Genomic DNA, 21,624 nt, shown 5'->3' with positions numbered 1-21,624 from the left:
TGAGCGTGAGTGCTACCCTGGAGTCTGGGTGAGAACGCACTTCGCCCGTCTCTGTGTGGAAGTTAGCGGCTCTCTGCCCACAGAGCAGGAATGGGGAACTGGCGTGCAGTGCTCCAACAGCCGGGTGTGGGCCGGGGCTTCGGATTCGTGCTTCTGCTTGGGCTGGGATTGAGCAATAGAAGGAGCAGAGCCGTGGGTATTTCCCACTGTGGAGGAGGGAGTTTAATGACCAGCCCTCCAAACTTATGTCATTAGCTTCCCTGGAAATAACCACCAACCCCCGTCCCAACTGACGCTCTCAGCCTTATACCAAAGCGACAGTGAGCTCGCCTGCCTCCTGGTTTTTCTTGGAAAAGGCATTTCTAGGAATGTCTGCCTGCCTTGGCTTTGTGCCTGACAGTGGCCATGAGTCATCTTCCATGGTGGGGCTCCAAGCTGAGTACATATTTACCCCATTCGTGCTCCCAGGAGGATCTGTGCACAGCCCTGCCTAGTGACATGCAGGGGTCTCACAGCTTGTCCTGGACTTAGCCCTCAACCCACAGACAAACTTCACCAAGGAAAGCAGCAGTGGGCAAAGGCAGGAGGAAGTCACCAAGGGGAGGCCACCCTCAGCTCCTGTGCACACCTGCTCTGAGCTGTGGCCACATTAAACACACCCTCATTGCTGACCGACAAGGAGGCTTGACTCCACAACCCACTCAGTCTCACTTTGTGTAAGAAGCTGGTTCAGCAGGTGCAAGAAGCTGCCAGGGTTTCAAGGAAAGAGGTTCAGTAGTTTCTTGGCAAAACCTCATCGGGCTCTGTCTGTGTGTCCCCAATACACTGAATTCTGCCTAGTAGTGAAAGGGCGCTGCCCATCCCTGTGTGGTCGTTACAATGCCTTCTTAAAGTGTGCTGGGGTTCCCTCATCCACGTAGGCACAGGCTTTTATGGCTGCTATGGGTGCTATTCTGCTCTCCTCCAACAGGAAGAGGGCAGGCAAGCGGGTGTTTCAGCCAGGAGAGAGCCCTTTGTCACCGACAGGGACCATGGGGGTCCAGGGAGTTTGTGTCACCAGGCCATGTCCTGCGGTCAGAGGGCCTGCAGCCTCAGCCTGGGTAGCTCTGCCATATGCAGCCCAGCCCCCTCCTACATTTTAGCCCATCTAGCTTATACCAGGCTGCAGAGTGGCAGACTGGAGCCACTCCTGGGGCAGACAAATGGAATGGACTGGTGAATGCCAATCATAGCATCTAAGGTAACAGAATAGCTGGTCAGTAGTGTTCACCCGCAAGCCAGGAGCAGACACTCCCGGGCCTGGGCAGTGGAACGCTGGTGTCCTCTGAGAGCCAGGCTTTTACTCACAGGAGAAGGGCCAGTAGCAGCACCAGGCCTGCCCTGCTGCCTGCAGTCCTTGGCCAGGGTCAGGTTCATGCTCATCCCACAGCCCCCCAAACCTTCTCCTCTAAACAGTCAGTCTGGTTGTCCTACATTTGGGAAAGTAGTCAACCTTTTAAGGTACAGGTTAGAGACTTGGAGGAAAGGAGGCTGGGTTGGTGCCCTAGGACTGTCTACCTCTAGCGAGGCTTGTGGCAGGTGTAGGGATGTGTATTCACTTTCTGTGAGGTTTCCACCAGACACCCACAGTTAGTCTATTGTTTTCTTCAGAGCCCACCCCCTGCATCTGTGCTTTGCATCACAGCTGAGCAGCCCATTCTTATCCATTGCATTTGCATCTGGGACCTGTATCCTTCTTGCCTTGGATGTCTGCAACTCATCGGGATGGGGGAGGTGCTGATAAATAGTGCTCCAGCAGTGTGTGAAGGAAAGTGTACCTTGTCCTGCGGAACTCACAGAGGCAGAAGATGCTGACAAAGCACCATGGCGTGCCTGCCCTGAGCCCCCAGGCTGGGTGGAACTTCACCCAAGTGAGTCCTGTCCAGCTCAAGATCTCAAGGACTTGACACAGATCATCCAGATAGGGGCTGAGCACAATGGTTAGAAGAGGACCAAATTGGAGACTCAAGATGGCAAAAGAGGGTAAGGACATGTTTAAACAGATGGAGAAAGATTAACCGATATGAACCAGAGAGGACACATTCCAGGAAACAGGAGAGGATAGAACAGCAGAGGGGTACCTGTGTCTGTCAGTCGACAAACACAGCAAAACAGCAAAAACAGTGGTGTGGTGATGCAGTGACTGATACTCCAGCAGCATTCAGCAAATGGTGATCCAAACTGCTCCAGCAGCAGGAAACCCACCAGCAACCAGGTGGGAAGGGACTGTCACTGGGATCTCAGGAGTTGAACCCAGACAAAGAACTGCTCATCCTGCTGGTCTGTTTGGTTTGACAAGGAGCAGAGACAGAACGGCAGATTCCAGATGGGTGGTACAGGAACAGGGTGGATTTCACGGCCTAGTCTACTCAATAGAGCTGAATTGGGCACCATTTTGTTTAAGGAGCAAAAGGCAAGGGAAGGGACTGAGCATATGCTGAGCTGGGAGTGAACTCATTTCTGACTCAGCGAACTGCAGCAGTGTGGCATCCTACAGGTTCCACCCAAGACAGGTCTAGGTAGCCCACAGACCTGACAACCAGCAGATCAAGAACTCCAGCAGTGGCACATCAGGCACCATTTTGTACAGTGTGGCAAAAGTTTTAAGACTGTAGGGACAACAGTGAGCTGCACATGTGCTGAGCTCAGGGAGTTCGCACTGAGTTCTCACTGTTTCTTTTAGAGTTAGGGTTAGGGTTAGCTCAGTGCACTGCACTGGTCCCACAGGAGAATAATACCAACTATGGGTCAAATAGGTCCATGGGGCCCTCAGACCTAACAGCCAACAAGTTCCTGCAAAATTACCACCACCAACAACAACCTAGCTATATATACCACCACCAACAACCTAGGTATATAGGACACCTGGTATCTCCCTAATTCTGGGACCTACTCCAACAGGAAGTGGGAGAAAGGTTGTATAGACAACAGTGCAGCCTTAGCAGTGTCATAAGAGGCAGAGACTGGTGAGCGAGGAGCTGGGGCTACAGAGACCATGGTGGAAATCTAACAAAAACCCAGACCTGGAACTCGCTGGAGAGAGTAGCACAACTGGCTGCAAACAAAGAGCAGTGTACCAACTGCAATAAGTAAAATCGGACTGTAGATCTGTGGGTAACACAGCTTTGAAACCTCCCCCAAGGAGAAGAATCTGATAACCAGAAGTACAATGACCAAGAGCAAAAAAAGAGACAGAGGCACAATGAATATTACTGAAGACCGACCCCCCTGCAGAGGAGCAAAAGCCTTTGCCAACCTCAGAGTTCCCTGAGGAAGACATCGAGAAAATGGGGGATACAGAATTCAAAACACTTGTTGTATAACTTCTTATCAACAACAAGAAGCACATAAAACAGGCATTCAAGGAATTTAAGGAATATGTCACAATGGAAATGAATCAAATGAAAGCTGATGTATTAGAAATGAAAACAGTGGAGCAGATGAAAAGTACAGTGGAGAATCTCCAAAACAGAATGAAGGAGCCAGAGGAAGAATCTCAAAATTCGAAGCTATTTCCTGTCACCAGGGGGGGAACAAACAAAAAGCTGAAACCAGAGCTGGATCAGGCAATAAAAGAGTGTTCAAGAGTTGAAAGGCACTATTAAAAGGCCAAATGTTAGTGTTATGGAAGTCCCAGAAGGTGCAGAAAGAGAAGCTGGGTTTACAAATGTCTTTAATGAAATAATAAGAAAAATTTCCCTGATCTAGAGAAAGAATTGGGAAACAACATCCAAGAGGGGCAAGGAACTCCAAACAGGGTTGACCAAAAGCGATCTTCTCCACGACACATGATAATCAAGCTGCCTTCAGTCGAACATAAGGAAAAGATCTTTCAATGTGCATGTGAAAAAAAAATCAATTGACATGTGAAGGTATGCGAAATCCATTAACATGAGACCTCTCATAGGAAACTATAGGCCAGACAAATGTGAACAACATCCCAGTAAAAATTGCAAAAGAAGACTAAATCAATTGACAACCCATTGCTAAAATGACAGGACCAAATTACTGCCCATACATATGAACCCTGAGTGTAAATGGCTTAAGCTCAATTAAATGTCATAGATTAGTAGACTGCATTTAAAAACAAAACCCATCTGTCTCCCACAGGAGACAAACTTCACCAATAAAATTCAGCAGAAACTGTATCTCATGGATTTTGATTTTTTGTTATTGTTTTTAGTTTCATCTTTTCAAAACATTTCTGATTAAATTCTTCAGTGACTCATAGATCATACAGTAGCATCATTTTCTTCAAGAGGGTTCTTGATTTTCCTTTTCATTACTTCAGCAACATATTAGTCATTCAGTAGCATGTTATTTAACTTCATGGTGTTGTTAATTTCTTTTTTCTCCCTGATGTTGATTTTGTTTTGTGGCTTTTCATTTACGGGGATGTATAGTAGCTGTGTAATGGAGACTGTCATATCTAGTAACATGTCATTTAACTTCATGGCATTGTAAATTTCTGGTTTTCTTCCTATTGTTGAATTTGTATTGTGGCTTTTCATTTAAGGGGATGTACAGTAACTGTGAAATGGAGACTAACATATCCAGATGTGAGGATACAATGCAGTATGCATCTCTACTTTCAGACTAAAAATGGAGTCCCAATCAAACTGTTTACTATATGACAGTAGGATGCTGGACTCTCTGCCATTGTCCATGCCCACCATGATGGACATATGACTGTGTATCAAGAATTATACTTTAGTAATGATATGGGGGAACTCAGGTCGGGGGGAACTGGGGAAGAAATAAGGGAAATGCCAGGGGCCTATGGAACTGTATTATAAAATGATAATAACAATAGATAAAAGATTTAAAAAAAAAAACAAAGAGCACCAAATCAAGGGGTCATGACATTTTTTTAAAAAGATTGATTTGTTTTTATTGAAAAGGCAGATCAGTTATAGAGAGAAGGATAGACAGAAAATCTTCTGTCCACTGATTTATTCCCCCAAATGGCTACAATGGCTGAAGGTAAGCTAGTCCAAAGCCAGGAGCTTCTTTCAGGTCTCCTACACATGTGCAGGGTCCGAAGGCTTTGGGCCATCCTCCTATGCTTTCACAGTCCACAAATAGGGAGCTGGATGGGAAGTAGAGCAGCTGGGACACAAACCAGTACCCATATGGTATTCCGGTGCTTGCAAGGTGAGGATTTAGTCATTGAGCCATCATACCAGGCCAAGAGGTCATGGCATTCTTAATCCCCTTTAGGACTTCAGGGCTTGCAGAGTGGATGAAGGTTTCTGCTACCTCTACCCTGGGGTTGGGGTGGGAGGGGAATGCCAGGCACTCCTTGAAGCTACATGGCCAGTATGTGGCAGAGCAGGGTAAACAGGACATACCGTAGACCAGGGACACCAGTGTACACTGCAATTATTAGAAGTAGAGTAGCTTTTTTAGACCTAGGGGAGCCCACACGTTGTGGTCACCTTTCTCCTGTCATGGGGCAGAGCCACCTGCAGAAGAAGGTGGGAGGGCCCCTGTTTGTCTGGTGAGCTTTGAGGGACATGAACTCGTCTGGGGAAGAGCCACTTGCACCCTAGCCAGAAGAAGCCACATGTGCCAGGGATTCTTATAGAGAAGTCTCAAGGTCCCGGTAACCCGTGGCTCCCGCCCTCTGCATGGCTGACCCACTGTGAAGCAGCCCCACCCCCACACAGTCTGATGGGGTTGAAAAGACATGGGACTCGGGCACTTTTCCAGAAGCTACCAGCAGATTCTTCTTTTCCTCCACGTAGAGCGATGTCACTCCTTTCTTCTTTTTGTTCTCCCAACAGGACAAGGCATTTCAAAGAAAGCATCCAGTTCATTCACGAATGCCGGCTCAAAGGAGAGGGCTGTCTCGTGCACTGGTACGTAGTGTGTCTCCTGCTCAGAACCTTGAGAGCCTGTCCTGGCTGGCTTGATTTCTCATTTGTAATTTCACTTCCTAGCACGTTTTTTTTTTTCTCAAATCTGAATTCCAAGTGCACGCTCTAGCCGTCCCCTGCTCTGTGCGTCCTTGTTTTTGTGCAGTGAAAGAGAACCTCACTACCTTTGCCTTTGTGTGGGTCATGCCAAAATGCTCCTCTCCTCTGGTTTTGGGGATTTTGTGGTGGGAGGTGTTCGTGTTTGTTTAGATGACTGCTCTGCCTGCCTAAGCCCAAATAGAACTTGAGCCTTAGCCAACTCTCCCCTTGCATCCTGCTACAGCCTAAGGTGGACACAGACACACGGAAGGGAAAGCAAAAGGATGCATAACCCAGGGCTGATGCATAGAAAACCCCTGGGCTTTCTACCTGATTAGTTGAGTTCTCCGTAACTACTGGCTGTTATTTTTGTCTCCTTGAGTAGCCACTCTGGTGACCTGGTTCCATTGTCCAGAGAGCCAGTTGGCAAAGGGCAAGCAAGATCTGGCTCCCCTGTGTCTCCGATGAGAGGTGATTTTAATCGACTGAAAGAAGGAGCTCCTGGGAAGTGCCTGAGATGGATGGCTCAGGCGTGCAGAGTGTGGCACAGACCTGGTCGCCCAGGATGGCAGGGAGAGCACCAGCCCAGCAGCTTGCTTTTAGAACTGTGCTCTGCAGTTGTATGCACTTCTTGAGCTAGTATGGCTTTTTTTCCATTTTTTGAAGATTTGTTTATTTATTTGAAAAGGCAGGGTTACAGAGTGAACAAGAGAGGAGGTTGAGGGAAGAACTCCGCCAGTGACTCAGCAGCCTGGGCTGCACCAGGCTGAAGCCAGGAGCCCGGAACTCCAGCCAGGTCTCCCACTTGGGTGGCAGGGAACCAGTATTTAAGCCGTCTTCTGCTGCTTTCCCGAATGTGTTAGCAGGGAGCTGTGCCAGCGGTAGAACAGCTCTGGTGAGGGATGCTGGCATCACAGGCAGTGGCAGGGGCTAACCATGCTGTCACAACACAGGCTCATCTTTTCATGTTTTGGGAGAGTATGAGTTATGGTCAAGCAAGGGGTGGATTCTCGTATTTGTTTGCGTTTCACGTTAAAGATTCCCAGGATGGTGCTGGAACTCCGACCCATTAGGCCTTTTTCCATGGCTCATATGAATGCAGATTCCCCAAGTTTGCAAGAAAAGAGCACGTTGGTTTTTAAAGGAGCCTGAGTATTTCTGTTACATTTCATTCTTTTTAATTTATATATAGAGAGAAAATCTTCCATCCTCTGGTTCACTCCCCAAGTGGCTGCAATAGCCAGAGCTGAATCAATCTGAAACCAGCAGCCAGGAGCTTCTTCCAGGTCTCCCATGTGGGTGCAGGGTCCCAAGGCTTTGGGCCGTCATCTGCTGCTTTCCTAGACCGTAGGCAGAGCACTGCATGGGAAGTGGAGCAACTGGGACATGACCCGGGGCCCATATGAGATCCTGGTGCTTGTAGACAGGATTAGCCAATTAAGCCATCATGCTGAGCCTCTCTGTTGCATCTTTACTGAAAGGTCTGGTCCTAGGTGGGAGAAAATAGGGAGGGAGTAGTAACCTTCTCTGATTGGCTGAACTTCCGAGGGAGAGAGCAGATTGTCTCATAAGGAGACATCACTTGAGTGTGGGTTCTTCTTCTCACATCCTGATTGACATTTGAATACAGGCCAGCCTGATATTCTAGCAATTCGAATTTCATTCATTGGTGTACACATCTGAAGATAAGTCCTGCCAACGGCTACCATACTTCCTCATCTGAGACAACCACTCGAACCTCCCGAGCCTGACAGAGCACAGCCTTCCCTCAACTGCCTTCATTTGCATGTGCTTTTAAAACTGCTGCCTCCCCCAGCCCACCACAGATAACACTTCCGTTGCTAGTGGCAGCGTGCCTGGTCCCCAACAGAATGAGGGTGCCCACGCTGGCACTCTGCTTAGTGAGGTCAAAAAGAACACGAAACTAGCGTGTCTTTTTCTGGATTTCCTGGGCCCTTATTTATAACAGCCAAAAAAAAAAGTCAGACTTTTTTTAAAAAAATTTATTTATTTCTTATTGGAAAGGCAGATTTAGGAGAGAAAGAGATACAGAGAGGATCTGTCCACTGGTTCATTCCCCCAATGGCTGCAAAGGCCAGAGATGAGCCAATCCAAAGCCAGGAGCCAGGAGCATCTTTTGGGTCTCCCAGAGCTTTAGGCCATTTTCAACTGCTTTCCCAGGCCACAAGCAGGTAGATGGATGGGGAGTGGAGCAGCCGGGATATTAACCAGCACTCACATGGGATCTGGTGGTTACAAGTTGAGGATTTAGCCATTGGGCCATTGTGCCAGGCGAAAATTAGACTTTTTTTTTTTTTTAAAGGAGATTTCTTTCTTTGAAAGGCAGAGTTATAAGAAAGAAGTAGAGAGAGATCTTCCATCCCTGGTTTACTCCTGCCAGGTAACCATACTGGCCACAACTGGGCCAGGCCAAAGCCAGGAGTTTCATCCTGGTCTTTCATGATGTGAGCCGTCTTCTTCCTCCTTCTCAAGAGCATTAGCAGGCAGCTGGGGCTGATTTGGGGGAGCCAGGACTTGAACAGTGGTACATATGGTATGCTGGCATCGCAGGCAGAGGCTTATCTTGCTGTGTCACATCACCGGTCCCAAGAAAATCAGACTTTCAAGGACCATGACGCACCCCAAACTAGCACAATTTTAAGTGGATGTGTTGCATGGATCTTGGAAGCCTCAAGCTCCCTTGGTGTGCCTCCGTGATTTCATTTTGTTCAAGGAAACGGATGATGTCTGAGGAGGGGCTTAGCAGCAGTGGAAAATCATACAACTGAGATGTTGAGAAACGCCTCAGGTAGGCCAGGATACCTGCTGGGCACCTGAGCCTCTCAGCGCCAGGAGGCAGGGCGAAGAGGGCAATGAAGGTGTGTTCCAAGGACTGCTTTCCTGCATGCCGGCTTCTGATCAGCATGCCATCCCTAGGCAAGCAGACTCTCCAGCAGCATCCCCCAAGGTCCCCCGCTCCCCATGGGCAGGGCCCCAGGCCCAGACCTGGGCTGAAATGGCCTTTTAACCCCACAGCCTGGCTGGGGTGTCCCGGAGTGTGACACTGGTGATTGCCTATATCATGACCGTCACTGATTTTGGCTGGGAAGATGCCCTGCACATGGTGCGGGCTGGGAGATCCTGTGCCAACCCCAACCTGGGCTTCCAGAAGCAGCTCCAGGAGTTTGAGAAGCACGAAGTACAGCAGGTAAGCCACCATGCAGGGACCCAGACCTGTCCTTGGCTTGCCCGTCCACATCCAGAGTCGGGATGGTAGGGGAGCGGCTGGTTTTGGCAGACCCTCTGGGGACCTCTGGGGCTTCCCATTAGTGACCTGCCCAGAGCCAATTCCATTTCCCCCATTGGCCCATAAGCAGAGGTGCCATGTACATTTGACAGGAGGGGTCTGTCTCCTGCTTCTCACCCCCTTTCCCCGACCCCCTAGTATCGCAAGTGGCTGAAGGAAGAATATGGAGAGAGCCCCTTGCAGGATGCGGAAGAAGCCAAAAGCATTCTGGGTAAATATAAAGAGCAGGGGCACATGGAGCCGCAGCCTGGCACCAGGCGGTGGAGCAGCATCCCGGGCCTGCCTCCCCTGGCCTACAGCAATCACGCTCCGGAAACCTAACAACGCTGAGGGGTGTGGCACCTTCCGGGCAGGCGTGCTGGCTGCACTGCTGCTGCTGCTGCTGCTGCTGCTAGGACCAGCGAGGCCAACGGCTTGGGCTCCTTTCCTGGCCTCCTGACCCAGCTGAGCGCCAGCCCCCTTCGTCTCTCCCTTCCGCTCCCCTGCCCCGATCTTCACCTCTCCTGAGCTCACTACCCTGGGATGCTGCTCAACTAACATGCACTTGGCTTTGAGCATGTGAGAGTGAGTGTGTGTTGCTGTGTGCAGAAGTGTGAGCGTGTGTGTGTGCAATGCGTAAGTGTGCGTTACAGGTGAATGTGTGAGTGTGCATGTGTCAGAGTGCATACATACCTTTGGGTGTAGATGCTCACTGTGAGTCACATATGTGTGTTAGAGCAGGCACACTTGAATGTGCGCTGTGAGGGTGTGCCTGTCACAAGCGTATTTGAATTCTGAGTGTCCATATTCCTTGGAAGTCACCCAATCCCCACGACAAGGATTGGTGTGGCCTCTCTTCCCTCGGATCCCACCTGGAAGGCATTTGGACTTGAACCCTGCCAAGCTGTTCAGCTAGGAACAGCCTGTGCCTGTGAGGACTCAGGGGCGTGAGCCCCACTCAGACCCCAAAGAGCTGCCCGGCAGGCAGTGTGGAGGCACAGACCTCGGCAGGGAGGGCGGTGCTGGGCCCCCGGAAGGTGTGGGCGTGCTCTGAGCATGGCCTTGGCCTCACCGTTAAGGCCACCCTGCCACAGGCTCCCCGTGGCCCCTTCTCATTCTGTCATATCCCTGAGTTCTCATGGACCTGGCTGGATCCCATGTCTGGAAGCGGGAGCAGTCCCCTCCTTTGTCCCACCCAGCTCCACGTGCTCCTAACCTCTTGCTGTCCTCGCTGTGCGGTGGCCTCTGCCCAAGTTTTGCTTGCACCCGCAGACTTGGGAAGAAAGAGCATTTGTTAAGCACTGTCGCAGTTTGCATTTTAAAGCAAGCATTTATTAAGCTCCTGGTGTATGCTGTGGTTTGGGTCTTTAATCTCAGCTACCTCATTAAATGTTTATGGACTGTTGTTGTTGTTGTCGTTGCTAACTGCAATCAGCTCTGAAAGTGTGTGGTCTAAGGCTCCTGGAACTATGTCAAGTGTCTGATTGGGGCCCCTGAAAATAATGCTTTGTAAGGGGTAGAAATTCCACGTTCAGAGAGGCAGGGGGTTTATGCAATTTGCAGCTCAGGCCTGCAGGCATCGTGGAAATGTAGCGCTCACAGTTCAGTTGGTATCCTACCAACTTAACAGCTCTTAAGCACGCAGAGCCACACGAACGAAAAAATACACCCGGTCGCTTCCCAAAAAGTCAATGCAACCCCCAGCCTCCAATTCCCACCACTAAAAGAGCTCCCTGAACTACAAGAGCGATTTTCCTGGGCGTGTAAAGAGTATGTGGAAGGTGAGCTCCGTGGGGGCTGAGGGAAACGCCACCAAGGCAGAGGACCCAGATTCATAAGGAGCCAGGGGACCTGGGACCTGAGGGTCAGCCACCTGCTGCTTCCGCCATCTGCCGAGAGAGACAATTTTTATCTTCTGGTCCTTTAGCAGAAAAGAAATGTGAACATGTAACGGGAAAAGGTGTTTAGATTATTTTCTCAAAGGCTTGAAAGCCTGTGCCCGGTGGTTGTTGACTGAGTATGTCGCTCCAGGCCTTGAAATGCTTCAGTTGTCTTCAATCCGTGCCGGCACTAACACTCTTTCTCCGCAGCCGCCCCGAGAATGCTGAAGTACTGGGCCCTTCTCAGAAGATCCTAACGCAGCTGCGTTTCTGAAACACTGGAAAAAAAAAGGGGGGGCCAGGCTGGGGCTGCCACAAAGAAAAGCCCCTTAGAGTCTGGCTTGTTTTTTTAAGCTGCTCTATGTGAAGTCGCCTGTCATAATACATTGCAAACACGGAATACTCTTTGGCAAGGGAGAACGTGTTTCCCCTTCACCCCACTGCTTAACTTGTCTTGGACACCTGTGAAACAACCTCTGGAGCCCTCATTGTTGAACGGTTTTGGTTGCCATGGAGCCCCGTGACTGCCTTTCACGCACAGCCAGACACCTGCGCCTCGGGTTGCGAACTCTGTCCACGTGTGCTGGGAAAACTCTCTCGCGTGTGTTGTGACATCCATGTTTTTCTGTTCTCTGGGAGGCGGCGTGGTGGGGGAGGTGAGATTTACCAAAAGCTGCACATTTTTATGAATAAAGGTCAGCCTAGCCAAGTTTAACATCACGTGCCATGCATGCATTTTTTTTTTTTCTCGCCAAAGGATGCAGTTCGTTTAGGAGGGTTGAAGCCCACCTTCTGGTTGATTGATTTTAATGGGAGGATAGCTGTACTAGGCAAGGGGAGAGTTGTTGCTCTGTTGCTCCTCCAAGTGTGGCAAGAGAAACCGGGCATGGGAGTTGCTTCACCTGTGCAGTGCTGGGGCTGAATGGTTGGGCAGCAGCCGTGGAATGTTTGCACTCAAGCACAGGAACACGACACCCAGGTAATCGCTGAGCCTGGTCTGTACAGCTGTTCAGACTCTGTGTCAGCTCTGAATATGACCTGACGCAGAAAACCCACCTCAACCTGCCTTGCCTAAGGAAGGGAGACAGAAGGTTTTTGCTGAAAGGACAAGGCTGGCTTGAACACGAGGCAGGTGAACGTGGGAGCTGCCACGCATGGGCCTTCTACTGCAGGTCCGCGAAAGGTCCAAAGTCTCAGCTTCCAATGCCCACATGCCCTGGCTCAATCAGAAAGCTGGGCAGTATCCCCAGGCGAGGTGAGTCCCGCTGGCATCTCGGAGCTGGAAACCAATGCTCTGGACTCAGCAAGTACTCTAGACTGTGACAGAGACCCGGGTAAGGGGTATAACTGCCTGTGAGTGTCTCCCCATCCTGGGCCAGGAGCCCCCGACTGTGTCTCCCAAACCTCTCCCCTCCCCATGCAGACGTGGGGACGCCCAGGTGGCAGCAGCCAGCAGGTGCACCCGCCAGCATAGCACTGAGGCAGTAAGGAGGGGTACTCTGCCTGTCAAGAGCTGTTGACCCCAGCTTTCTCTACAGTCAGGGAGAGAGGATTTCATTCGCTTGCGAAACAGGCATACCTTGTGCCAGAGGTGCTAGCACAGCAGGGACCCGAAGCCACTGTGTCTTATGTTCCTGCACTGGAGGGTAGCATAGATGGGAGGGAAGGCTGGGGAGGGGTGTTGCTGCCAGTTTTGTGCTCAAGGGTCCCAAGCCCCGCCACCCCTCACTGACAGGAGAGGGGAGAGAGGCAGAACTACACCTGCTGAAACCAGGAGCCATTATTTGCCTGATCGCATCCCCACCCCTAGCCCTGCCTTGCTCCCTCTGGGGAGTTTGTTTTAAATTGGAATGGCAGCTAATTGCTGCTTGCTGTCTCTCTCTGGGAGCCCACAGCTGCTCTAAGATGGTATGAAACTGCTTGAGATGCTAGACACACACCAAAGACCTCTTTTCTGACTAAGACCAGCCCAGCAGCCTGTGAGTCACCCTAAAAACAGGCCCTTTGAACCTTCTGTGCTCCCCGCTTCCTGCTCCCGATCCCTGGCTGACCAGACCAGGTGGGCCAGGGCCCAGGGGTAGTGCGCTCGCACTGTTTCCTTGTGGTTTGCTCTGGACACAGATCTGCTCTAGCTTGCAGCTCATAATCATGGCCCAACTGGCTCACCGTACTTAATGTCTCCTTCTTTCACATGACTTCCCCCTTCCCAGCAGGTGCATGGCTCCCAGCTGGAACGTGGGAACAACGCTCCTGGTGCCACAAGGCCAGGGAAGGGACAGTATTCCAGTTTTGGAGGCAAGAGGTATTTAGGGAAGAAGTTGGGGGTGGGGGGGAAGGACATTGAAAACACAGTTGTAGAATCAGCTGAGCCTACAGAGAAGGAAGGAATGTTGGGCAGAAGCCAAACACTCACGGGCCAGCTTAGAGGCAGGAAGAGCTCCGGCTCGGAATCACTGCACGTGACCACAGCAGGCCAGCAGCCTAGGAGATCATGCAGACAAAGCTACCGGCACAGCCCAAGCCTGGTCCGGGGAGCTATTAATACAGGGTGAGGACCCCCTGTCCAAAAAGCTTGAGACCAGAAAGGCTTCCTATTTTGAATTTTTAAAAAATCTTGTAGTATTTGCATATACATAAAGAGCTGTCTTGGGGAGAATGAAGCCCAGGTCTGCATATGCAAACCCACTGGCCTGCAGTGCGTTGTGGCACAGTAGATTACTGCCATTTAAAATACCAGGACCCTGCCCGGGAGTGCCAATAAAGACCCGGCTGAAGGCAGAAAAAGATGAGGACTTGGACCCCTGCTGCCCATGCAGAACACCCCCATGGAGTTCCTGCTCCTGGTGTCAGCCTAGACCTTCCCTGGTGGTTACAGTCATTTAGGAAGTGAACTGCAGGTGGAAGATTCTCTGTCTCTCTTTCTCTTTCTCTCTGACTCTGTCTCTCTCCCTCTCTCTACCTGGCTTTCAAACAAGCAACAAACCTTTCAAAACTAAATACAAAATGAGTTTATGTTTCTCTATACTTTTTCTATCTACACAGATCTTGAAGGTAATTTTAGACAATTTAATACAATCTTAGACATATTTTGGATGAACCAGAATGTTAACAGTCACCCTCTCCCCTAAAGCCAGGTGTAGAATTTGCTACTGGATTTTTAAGCATTTTGGGTTTTCACCTCAGAGGCAAGTAACCGGGAGTTCCAAGCAGTGACTGTGGGGCAATGTGGCTGGGGCCCTGGGGCTAACTGAGCTCCAGCAGGTCTGATTCCCACGCCAGGGTCCTTGTAGGCACCATGGGCACGTGCTCACTGAACATGACTGGGCAGGCGGATGATGGGGTTGCATTCAGGGAGAAGGCTCCCTTGGGTGCCCATGGAGAACAGGCACTCACACTGGGGGCAAGTTGTGATAGCAACAGCCCAAGTGAGAGAAGACAGTGCCCTGGGCGGGGTCCTGGTGATGGAGGTGAAGAGAGCCAGGCAGGCCCAGGGGCCTGGGGGAGACTGCGGAAGGACCAGTGAGGAGTTCCGGGACTGGATGGAGGGGGTGGTCAGGGCTCAGTGACACCTGCAGCTGAGAGGCGGGAGCTTGCTTCCAGTGCTCCCTTGCAACCAGACCTTCCTGTTCCTCCTGGTGGTGTGGAAGACATTCCACTCCAGGGGTCAGATTCAGCACTTGGAACCTTCCAGCTGCTGAGAAAGGGACTGGCTGGGTCTATAACCCCCATGGAGGAACAACCCTGCACTCAGCAAGCATTGCAGATAAGGTACTTAGATTTGTGCACCCTGCATAGGCACACGCGCCTACACACACAAACACACAGGTGAGGATGGAGGCAGGCCTTTGGGAATAAATGTAGAATTCACATCTCCCAAGCCCTACTTTATTGTGAACCGTGAGACATTGTCTCTCCGGGAATTCTCTGTATCCTCTGGACAGGATGCGCGGAACATTGGCAGACACAGACCTTAAGCCCTGTTGCCATGCAATCAGAGGAGTGTTCCCTGAGCTCTTTCCCATCCTGGCTGAGCATGATGGTTGCTGTGTGAAGCCTGGCCCCAGGCAGCCCACTCGTATGCCTCGAGTGACTCCTGGACCCCAACTGATGCTCTTCAGTGCACCTGCCTTGGACTGGAGTGTTTCCAGTTCTCCAAGGCTCTCTGTGCCTCTCCCTGCGTGTGGGCTTCTGCCAGGAGCCTCTACAAACGTCCTGGGAGCTGAGCCTAGAGGAACTCCTGAGCTGTATGGGCTGCATCTGGAAGCCATGCTTGTTCAAGGACCTGGAACCTTAGGATGCTGGAATGGCAGGTGCCTACTGGTGCCCACAGCAGCTGAGGCCAGGGCCCGTGCCAGAGCTGGGCACCTGGTGCTGGTACACACAGCAGCCTCTGTCTTAACAGGGAACACCCCAAGAATCACACCCCTGTAATCCCACATCAGATGGTTCCTCCTGCCTGGCTGAGCTATTAATAATCTTATTAAGAATATGCTTTCAACACACCAGTGCTTATAAATGTCCTTAACAAGAAATCACCAAGCCTGCACAGGGGAACTTCCTCTTCCCTCTCCTCCTGCTGGCCCAGGGGACAGGGAGAAATACAAAGATCAACCAGGCTGCCTTGGCCTTGTTGCTCAGAGGCTTGCCCCCCTTCCATTTGGTGGGACTCACTGATCCCCTGCCCCACTAAGCCAACCACAGGCAGCATATCCTTCACACTGTGCTTTCTCCTTCCTTATCTGGCTAGAGATGCCAGGGCCCCTGGCTGGCAGTTAACGGGGCACCATGGGTGTCATCTCTGGCAGTCTCACAATTAGTATTTTATTTTGCAGCTACAGCTTCCCCAGCTGAAATGAACATCTGACGGAAGGTTCCAAGTGCTGAATCTGAGTCTTTCCATTAGGGGTTAGTGACGGCGGGGGGGGGGGGGGGTTGCAGAACTGCCAGTGCGTGTTTGAACATCTGGGGTTTATTTTGGCTCCAGATTGCTATGCAAAGTGTTGATCATAAAGAGTTGGTCATGGCTAGCTTTCCTGAGGCTGTTTAGTTCAGTTATTAGAGTCTGGTGGCAGAGGAAAGCTATTTTAGCAGGTGCCTCAAAGGACAGGGAATTTAACGTCCTGCATTCTAATAGCATGTGGGGCTACTGCTGCTGTTGACTTCAAGGCAGATCTAATAGAAGAGACTTTTTGAATGTGGCTGGACATGTCTCACATGCAAAGGCCCTGATTAAGAAAACTAGACAGGTGCTCCCATTGTGATCCAATAGTTTATACCGCTGGGCCCACTGGATCAAGTCCTGGCTGCTCCATGTCCAGTTCAGTTCCTGGTTAATGAATCCAGGAGAGCAGCAGGAGACAGCCCAAATACTGGAACACCTGTCACCCACGTGTGAGACATACATGGAATTCCTCTCTTCTGGCTGTGGACTGCCCTGGCTCTGTCTATTGCAAACACTGGGAAGTGAGCCAGCAGACCGACTGTCTCATAGAAAGGAAGAAAGAGAGGGTTGAGAGGGAGGGAGGGAAAGGAACAAGGAAAAAAAAAAAAAAAAACTAGGTGCAAGGGCTTCCTAGGTGTAGCAGCCCACAGGGGCCCCGCTGCTTAGCGGCTGCTCCATCCATTGTGCACATGAGTGACAGCCGTCTGTGAGCCCAGAGGCCCAGGCCAGCCCACCCGCCCCCCGCCCTCAAGAGTCCATTTACCATGACATGAGCCTGTGCTTAGCCTTAGGTGTCCACCCCAAAGCAGGCCAAGTGGGAGTGGGCAGGACGCGCAGAGCTGGTGAGTAGACTTGCTGTACGCTGGCCAGCTCTGGGTTTCCCCAAGGCACTGAGGAAGAATCTCGTAGGAAAATGAAGCTCAAAAGTCTCCTACATGTGCACCAGAAAAAGAAAAATGTCACCTTCTGCTTTGCAGAGGGCACGCCCTTCACATCTACAGAACTCGAGTGGCACAAGGCTTCCTTAGAACCAAAGACCTTGAGGCTGATCCGAAGGGACTCTCCTGGGCACAGCCATGGTGGCAGAGTAAACGGCAGGAGGCCATGAGGCCCCGGGCACCATTGCTCTGTATCTGAGCCAGCGGCAGCTGCTCTCTGTGGATTTCTACATCCCTGAGAGGGGCTCATGCTCTGCTTGACTGGATCACCCTCCCACTATCCTCCACGTGCTGGCTGAGGAGCTCAGGATGCTGGGGTTCCTGATGGTGCAGGGCACGCGCAGAGCTGGTTCCTTAGCAGACAGGAACGGGCAGGCCTGGCTGAAGTCCAGTGTGATCCCAATTCTCTGGAATACCTTGGGGAAAGTCCCCGAGGAGTCCGCCCATGCTTTACTCCCATCTGCCATTTTTGTCTGGCAGACCCCGTCTGGTCCCCCAAGGACCTTGCTCAGACAGGGCAGGGCAGTCCATCTGTGCACCTGGGGCTGGCCCAGTGTCTGGCAGCCCTCCCTGGCCTTCCAAGAGCAGACACAGAGCCTGGGTTTGAAGAACCTAGGCGTTTTCTGCCTTTTGTGATTCTGCCTTAATGGCTTGGCTGGGGGCTGTGTGAACCTCAGGCCTGATAGTCTACGTGACACCCGGCAGGACACCTGGCAGGTCACGTAGGCAGACCACTTCTCAGGAAGGAGGTACCCGGTATTTGATAAGATTCACAGCCCAATAGCTCGTCGATTTGTACTTTTTGAAAGTTGCTTGTTTCAAACCCACCAATAGAAGCCTGCTAAGTCATGACTGTATAATTAATAGCCTAAAATGTATAAGAACTGGGGGGCTTGGGCTCTCGGCCTTTTCCCTTGGCTTCTGGCTCGCGTTTCTTTGGTCCTCCTTGTGGATCCTTGCAGCCTTGGCTGCAGCTGCCCCTCCCCCGCCCAGCCATGCTGGGCTGGGGGAGGTGGCTGGGTTACCTAGGCTAACCTGAATAAACCACCTTTTTGCCTCAGCACCGACTTCAGACTTGATGATTATCTGGGGGTTTCAAAAAACCGGCACAACAGGTTCCTTTGGACATCACACGTTCAGGACTATCCCTTGCAACCGATCAGTTTTACTATACTGACTGTGTTCAGGATGTGGGAGCTGTGTCCTGGCTTCACAGTGCCAGGTATTGGCTCCTCATCCTGGCCAAGGTGTGCCAGAAGTTCCACCTCTCCCTCCCCCAAGCCTTTGGAAAATGCCAACGGTTCTGAGACAGCAAAGCAAACCCGGCTGTGCAACTTCACTGCCAAGATGCAGGAACCTAGGATGGCCCCTGTGTGCGCCATCAGCAGGTGGCAGTGTGCCTGCCTGCAGTGCCCTCAGAGTCATGCCCTGGATGTCCAGTGAGGTGTTTTGCAAGGAACTTGGGAGACAGGGCAGCTGAGGCAGACCCATCTTCCTGGTGCTTTATACCACCATCTCCCTGATGCCTGGCACCAGGGTTCAGGCCAGAAGAGAGAGCTTAGCTCGAACCACTGAGAGGAAGAGATAAACTCCCCAAGGTCAGGGGAAAAGGGATGTAGTCAGACACATGCTGCTGACTGACAGACAGGAATACCTTCTGTTTTCAGGGAAGGCTTTGAAGGTGGAGATGCCAGCACCCCAGGAAGAAGTGTCCTAGGCAAGGACCAGGCAGGGTCCAGGGAGGCAGGCCTGCAGAATTCCCATCCCAAAGCCAGAGGGAAGAGTCAACTTGCCCCATCCTGGCTCCTCCCTTGGAATGCAATCCTCATGGCACAGAGGTGGCCACTGCCTTACAAGCTGGCTATCCTGACTGGCCTGGGCCGTGGGTGGGGCTGGGTACCGGCACAGGAATTGCCAGGATGTGTGGGAGCATGATGCAGCAACCTAGGAGTCTGGGCGTGGTCCTGGGCTTTCCCTGCACAGGTGCAGCAGGCTCAGCCTGGAACTCAGCTCTCCCCTTCACAACATGTCCTAAAAGCACCTGCACCACACTCCACTCAGCAATCCATGGAGAGAGGGGTGGCAGATCAGGTGCAGAAGCACATTAGGTCCACGGTGGGCAACTGGATGTACTCCTGACAAGGATAAGGCAGCTGGGAAGCAGATACAAGGAGCTGCATCTGGGAACCTACCAGCTGGAAGTGGAGGGCTCCAGAGGGCGTGAGGTTGGATTTGGACAGAGCAAGGCAGGTGGGAAGAGGTCAGGAGGGCAGGACAAGCTGGGAGACAAGCAGGTGCCACCACTTGGAACAAAGTGACCCGGGGAAATCTTGGCAAAGAGTCACCAGAAACGAGCTGCGATGCACAAGGCATAGTTGAGGGTCGCACCTGAGACGGGAGGCAGAGGGCGAAGATCGGGCGAGGGATCCTCCTACCACAGCTCCGTCTCACTTCCCTTAAGCCGGTTCTGTGGGTGCCCTTCCTGGTAGAGCAGACATGGCCAGCCCTTTGTGGGGTGGAGTTGCAGGGGGAATGCGGTGGGAGGGGGAGGGGTGGTGCCCAGAGGAGTGAACTCAGGGCTGAGAGGTGAGGCAGGTCTCAAGAGGCCACAACTCAAGTGGCCTCTAATACTAAAGGAAGAACTGGATGTTTCTGTACCATGTCTCCCACGCAAGGCTGCCAGCATGGTTCACCCCACTTCCCACCTCCAGCTCAATATAAGATCCAACTGACAGTCTGGCATCCTGGTGCCTGGGGCAGCTGCAAGGCTTACCAGTGGATAGTAGGCAGTTAAGGTCTCCAGCCCCTGGTAAAATTATCCTTTAAAAAGTAGAAATTCTTTAAAATATAATATGCTAAAAAAAAAATCCCCTATTTAGCCGTCCTGAAACAAGTTTTTCCCTCTGGGGACAGAACAAAGAGACAGAATCAGCATATCTATTCCCAACTCTTTGAGCTGTTGTAATATCAAAAGCAAGGAGACCTGGCCCACAATGATCTCATCTCTGGCACTTTAGTTTTCAGTTCATCAGGATGGGAGCAGGAGGCCACCAGTCTCCCCCCTTTTGTTTCTGGGTGAGGTGATAGACATTACTTCCCATTGCAAATGAAGTTTGCTTGTGTCTGCCCTTTGGGAGACTTGTGAACCCCCTCCCTGAGATGGTGCATTAAAAAAGCACCATTTTCACCATTTTCTCCGGTCTTTCCTCCCTTGGAGCCCCCTCCTGTCGCTACCACAGGAGACCTCTCTCTTTTTAAGATAAATCTTGCTTTGCAAATTAGAGTTGTCCACATGAAAATTCTTTTCGTGTGAGACAGAAATGAGGTTGCTGCCGTGTTTCCTGCAACACCAAGAGGCTGGGATTGCAGGGCCCCAAAAGAGCTGCAGGAATCCCCAACCCCTGCTGTTGTCCGGGGTGCCTGAGATACAGGGAGGGGGGTGGGGTGGGAGAGGTGAGGTTGGGGGACCGAGAGGAAACATGTATAAAAGCAAATCCTTACAAAACAACTAAAAGCTAGTCTGTTTTTAAATGTTTTAAATTGTTTATTAGAGGGATCCGTTGTTTCGTTGGTCAAATGCCTACACTGGCCGGAGCTGGACCAGAGCTGGAGCCAGTCCAAAAGGTAGAATCTAACAGGCTCCAGTAGACTGGATCAAAAAACAAAACTCATCTATCTTGCCATCCTGCCTGGCCTCCTGGGTATGCATCAGCAGGAAGCAAGAGTTAGAGAGCTGAACTGGGAAGAAACCTGGGCCTTCCACCCAGGCATCGCAACAGCTCAGCAAGTGCCTGCCTCTCTCCGTCCTACTCCCAGCACTGCTGTGACTTGGTAAATGTTGATCCACAAGCTTCCAGTAGCCATGTTTTCCCTAGGTCTGTCTTCCATCAGCAACAGGGGCCAGGAGGTCAGACCCCTGCCACCCATGTGGGAGAGCAAGATCGGAATTCCTGGTTCCTGGCTTCAGCTTGCAGAGTGGAATTTCTCTCCCATTCCCGCCCCATCACTATATGCTGTTTAAAGAAACAAATCTAAAAAAGGGAAGTTTACTCTTGCGCAAGGCATTGAAACTTTGCCAAAGTTAAGGCTCAGAAAACACTAATTGTAATTCTTTTTTTTTTACATTTTATTATTATTATATTTTTATGATACAGTTCCATAGGCTCCTGGCATTTCCCTTATCCCCTCCCCAATTCCTTCCCCCCTCCACCTAGTTCCTCTATATCATTACTAAAATATAGTTCTTCATACACAGTCATATGTCCATCACTGCGGGCATGGACAATGGCAGAGAGTCCAGAATCCTATTGTCAAGATACAGTGAACAGTTCCATTGTAAGTCCATCTTTGTCTGGAAGTAGAGAAGCATAATACGTTGTATCCTCACATCTGGATGTTAGTCTCCATTTCACAGCTACTGTACATCCCCTTCAATGAAAAGTCATAATACAAAATCAATAATAGAAAGAAAAATAGAAATTTACAATGCCATGAAATTAAATGACATGTTACTAGATATGACAGTCTCCATTACACAGCTACTATACATTCCCTTAAATGAAAAGCCACAAAATAAAATCGG

At 50.9% G+C, this 21,624-nt stretch overlaps 1 protein-coding gene across 2 annotated transcripts in view; it reads left to right on the top strand.

Annotated features, from left to right (window-relative positions):
* DUSP22 (dual specificity phosphatase 22) overlaps positions 1-11,443 on the top strand; it is a 59,495-nt gene extending 48,052 nt beyond the window's left edge. The window contains exons 5-8 of one of the 2 annotated variants that reach the window (XM_040984113.1): positions 5,826-5,900; positions 9,033-9,204; positions 9,442-9,514; positions 11,373-11,443. In XM_040984113.1, coding sequence (XP_040840047.1) covers positions 5,826-5,900; positions 9,033-9,204; positions 9,442-9,514; positions 11,373-11,419 — 367 coding nt within the window. In that variant the 3' untranslated portion in view covers positions 11,420-11,443. Of the gene's footprint in view, positions 1-5,825; positions 5,901-9,032; positions 9,205-9,441 lie in introns of both variants that reach the window. The other variant, XM_040984112.1, reaches the window with a different exon arrangement.
* The last annotated feature ends 10,181 nt before the right edge of the window (positions 11,444-21,624 follow it).

The sequence above is a fragment of the Ochotona curzoniae genome, unplaced genomic scaffold, assembly GCF_017591425.1.
Source record: "Ochotona curzoniae isolate NIBS_2020 unplaced genomic scaffold, NIBS_Ocur_1.0 contig_4064, whole genome shotgun sequence".
Lineage (NCBI taxonomy): Eukaryota > Metazoa > Chordata > Mammalia > Lagomorpha > Ochotonidae > Ochotona > Ochotona curzoniae.
Note: the sequence above shows the minus strand (reverse complement) of the source record. Positions and strands in the feature narration are given on the sequence as shown.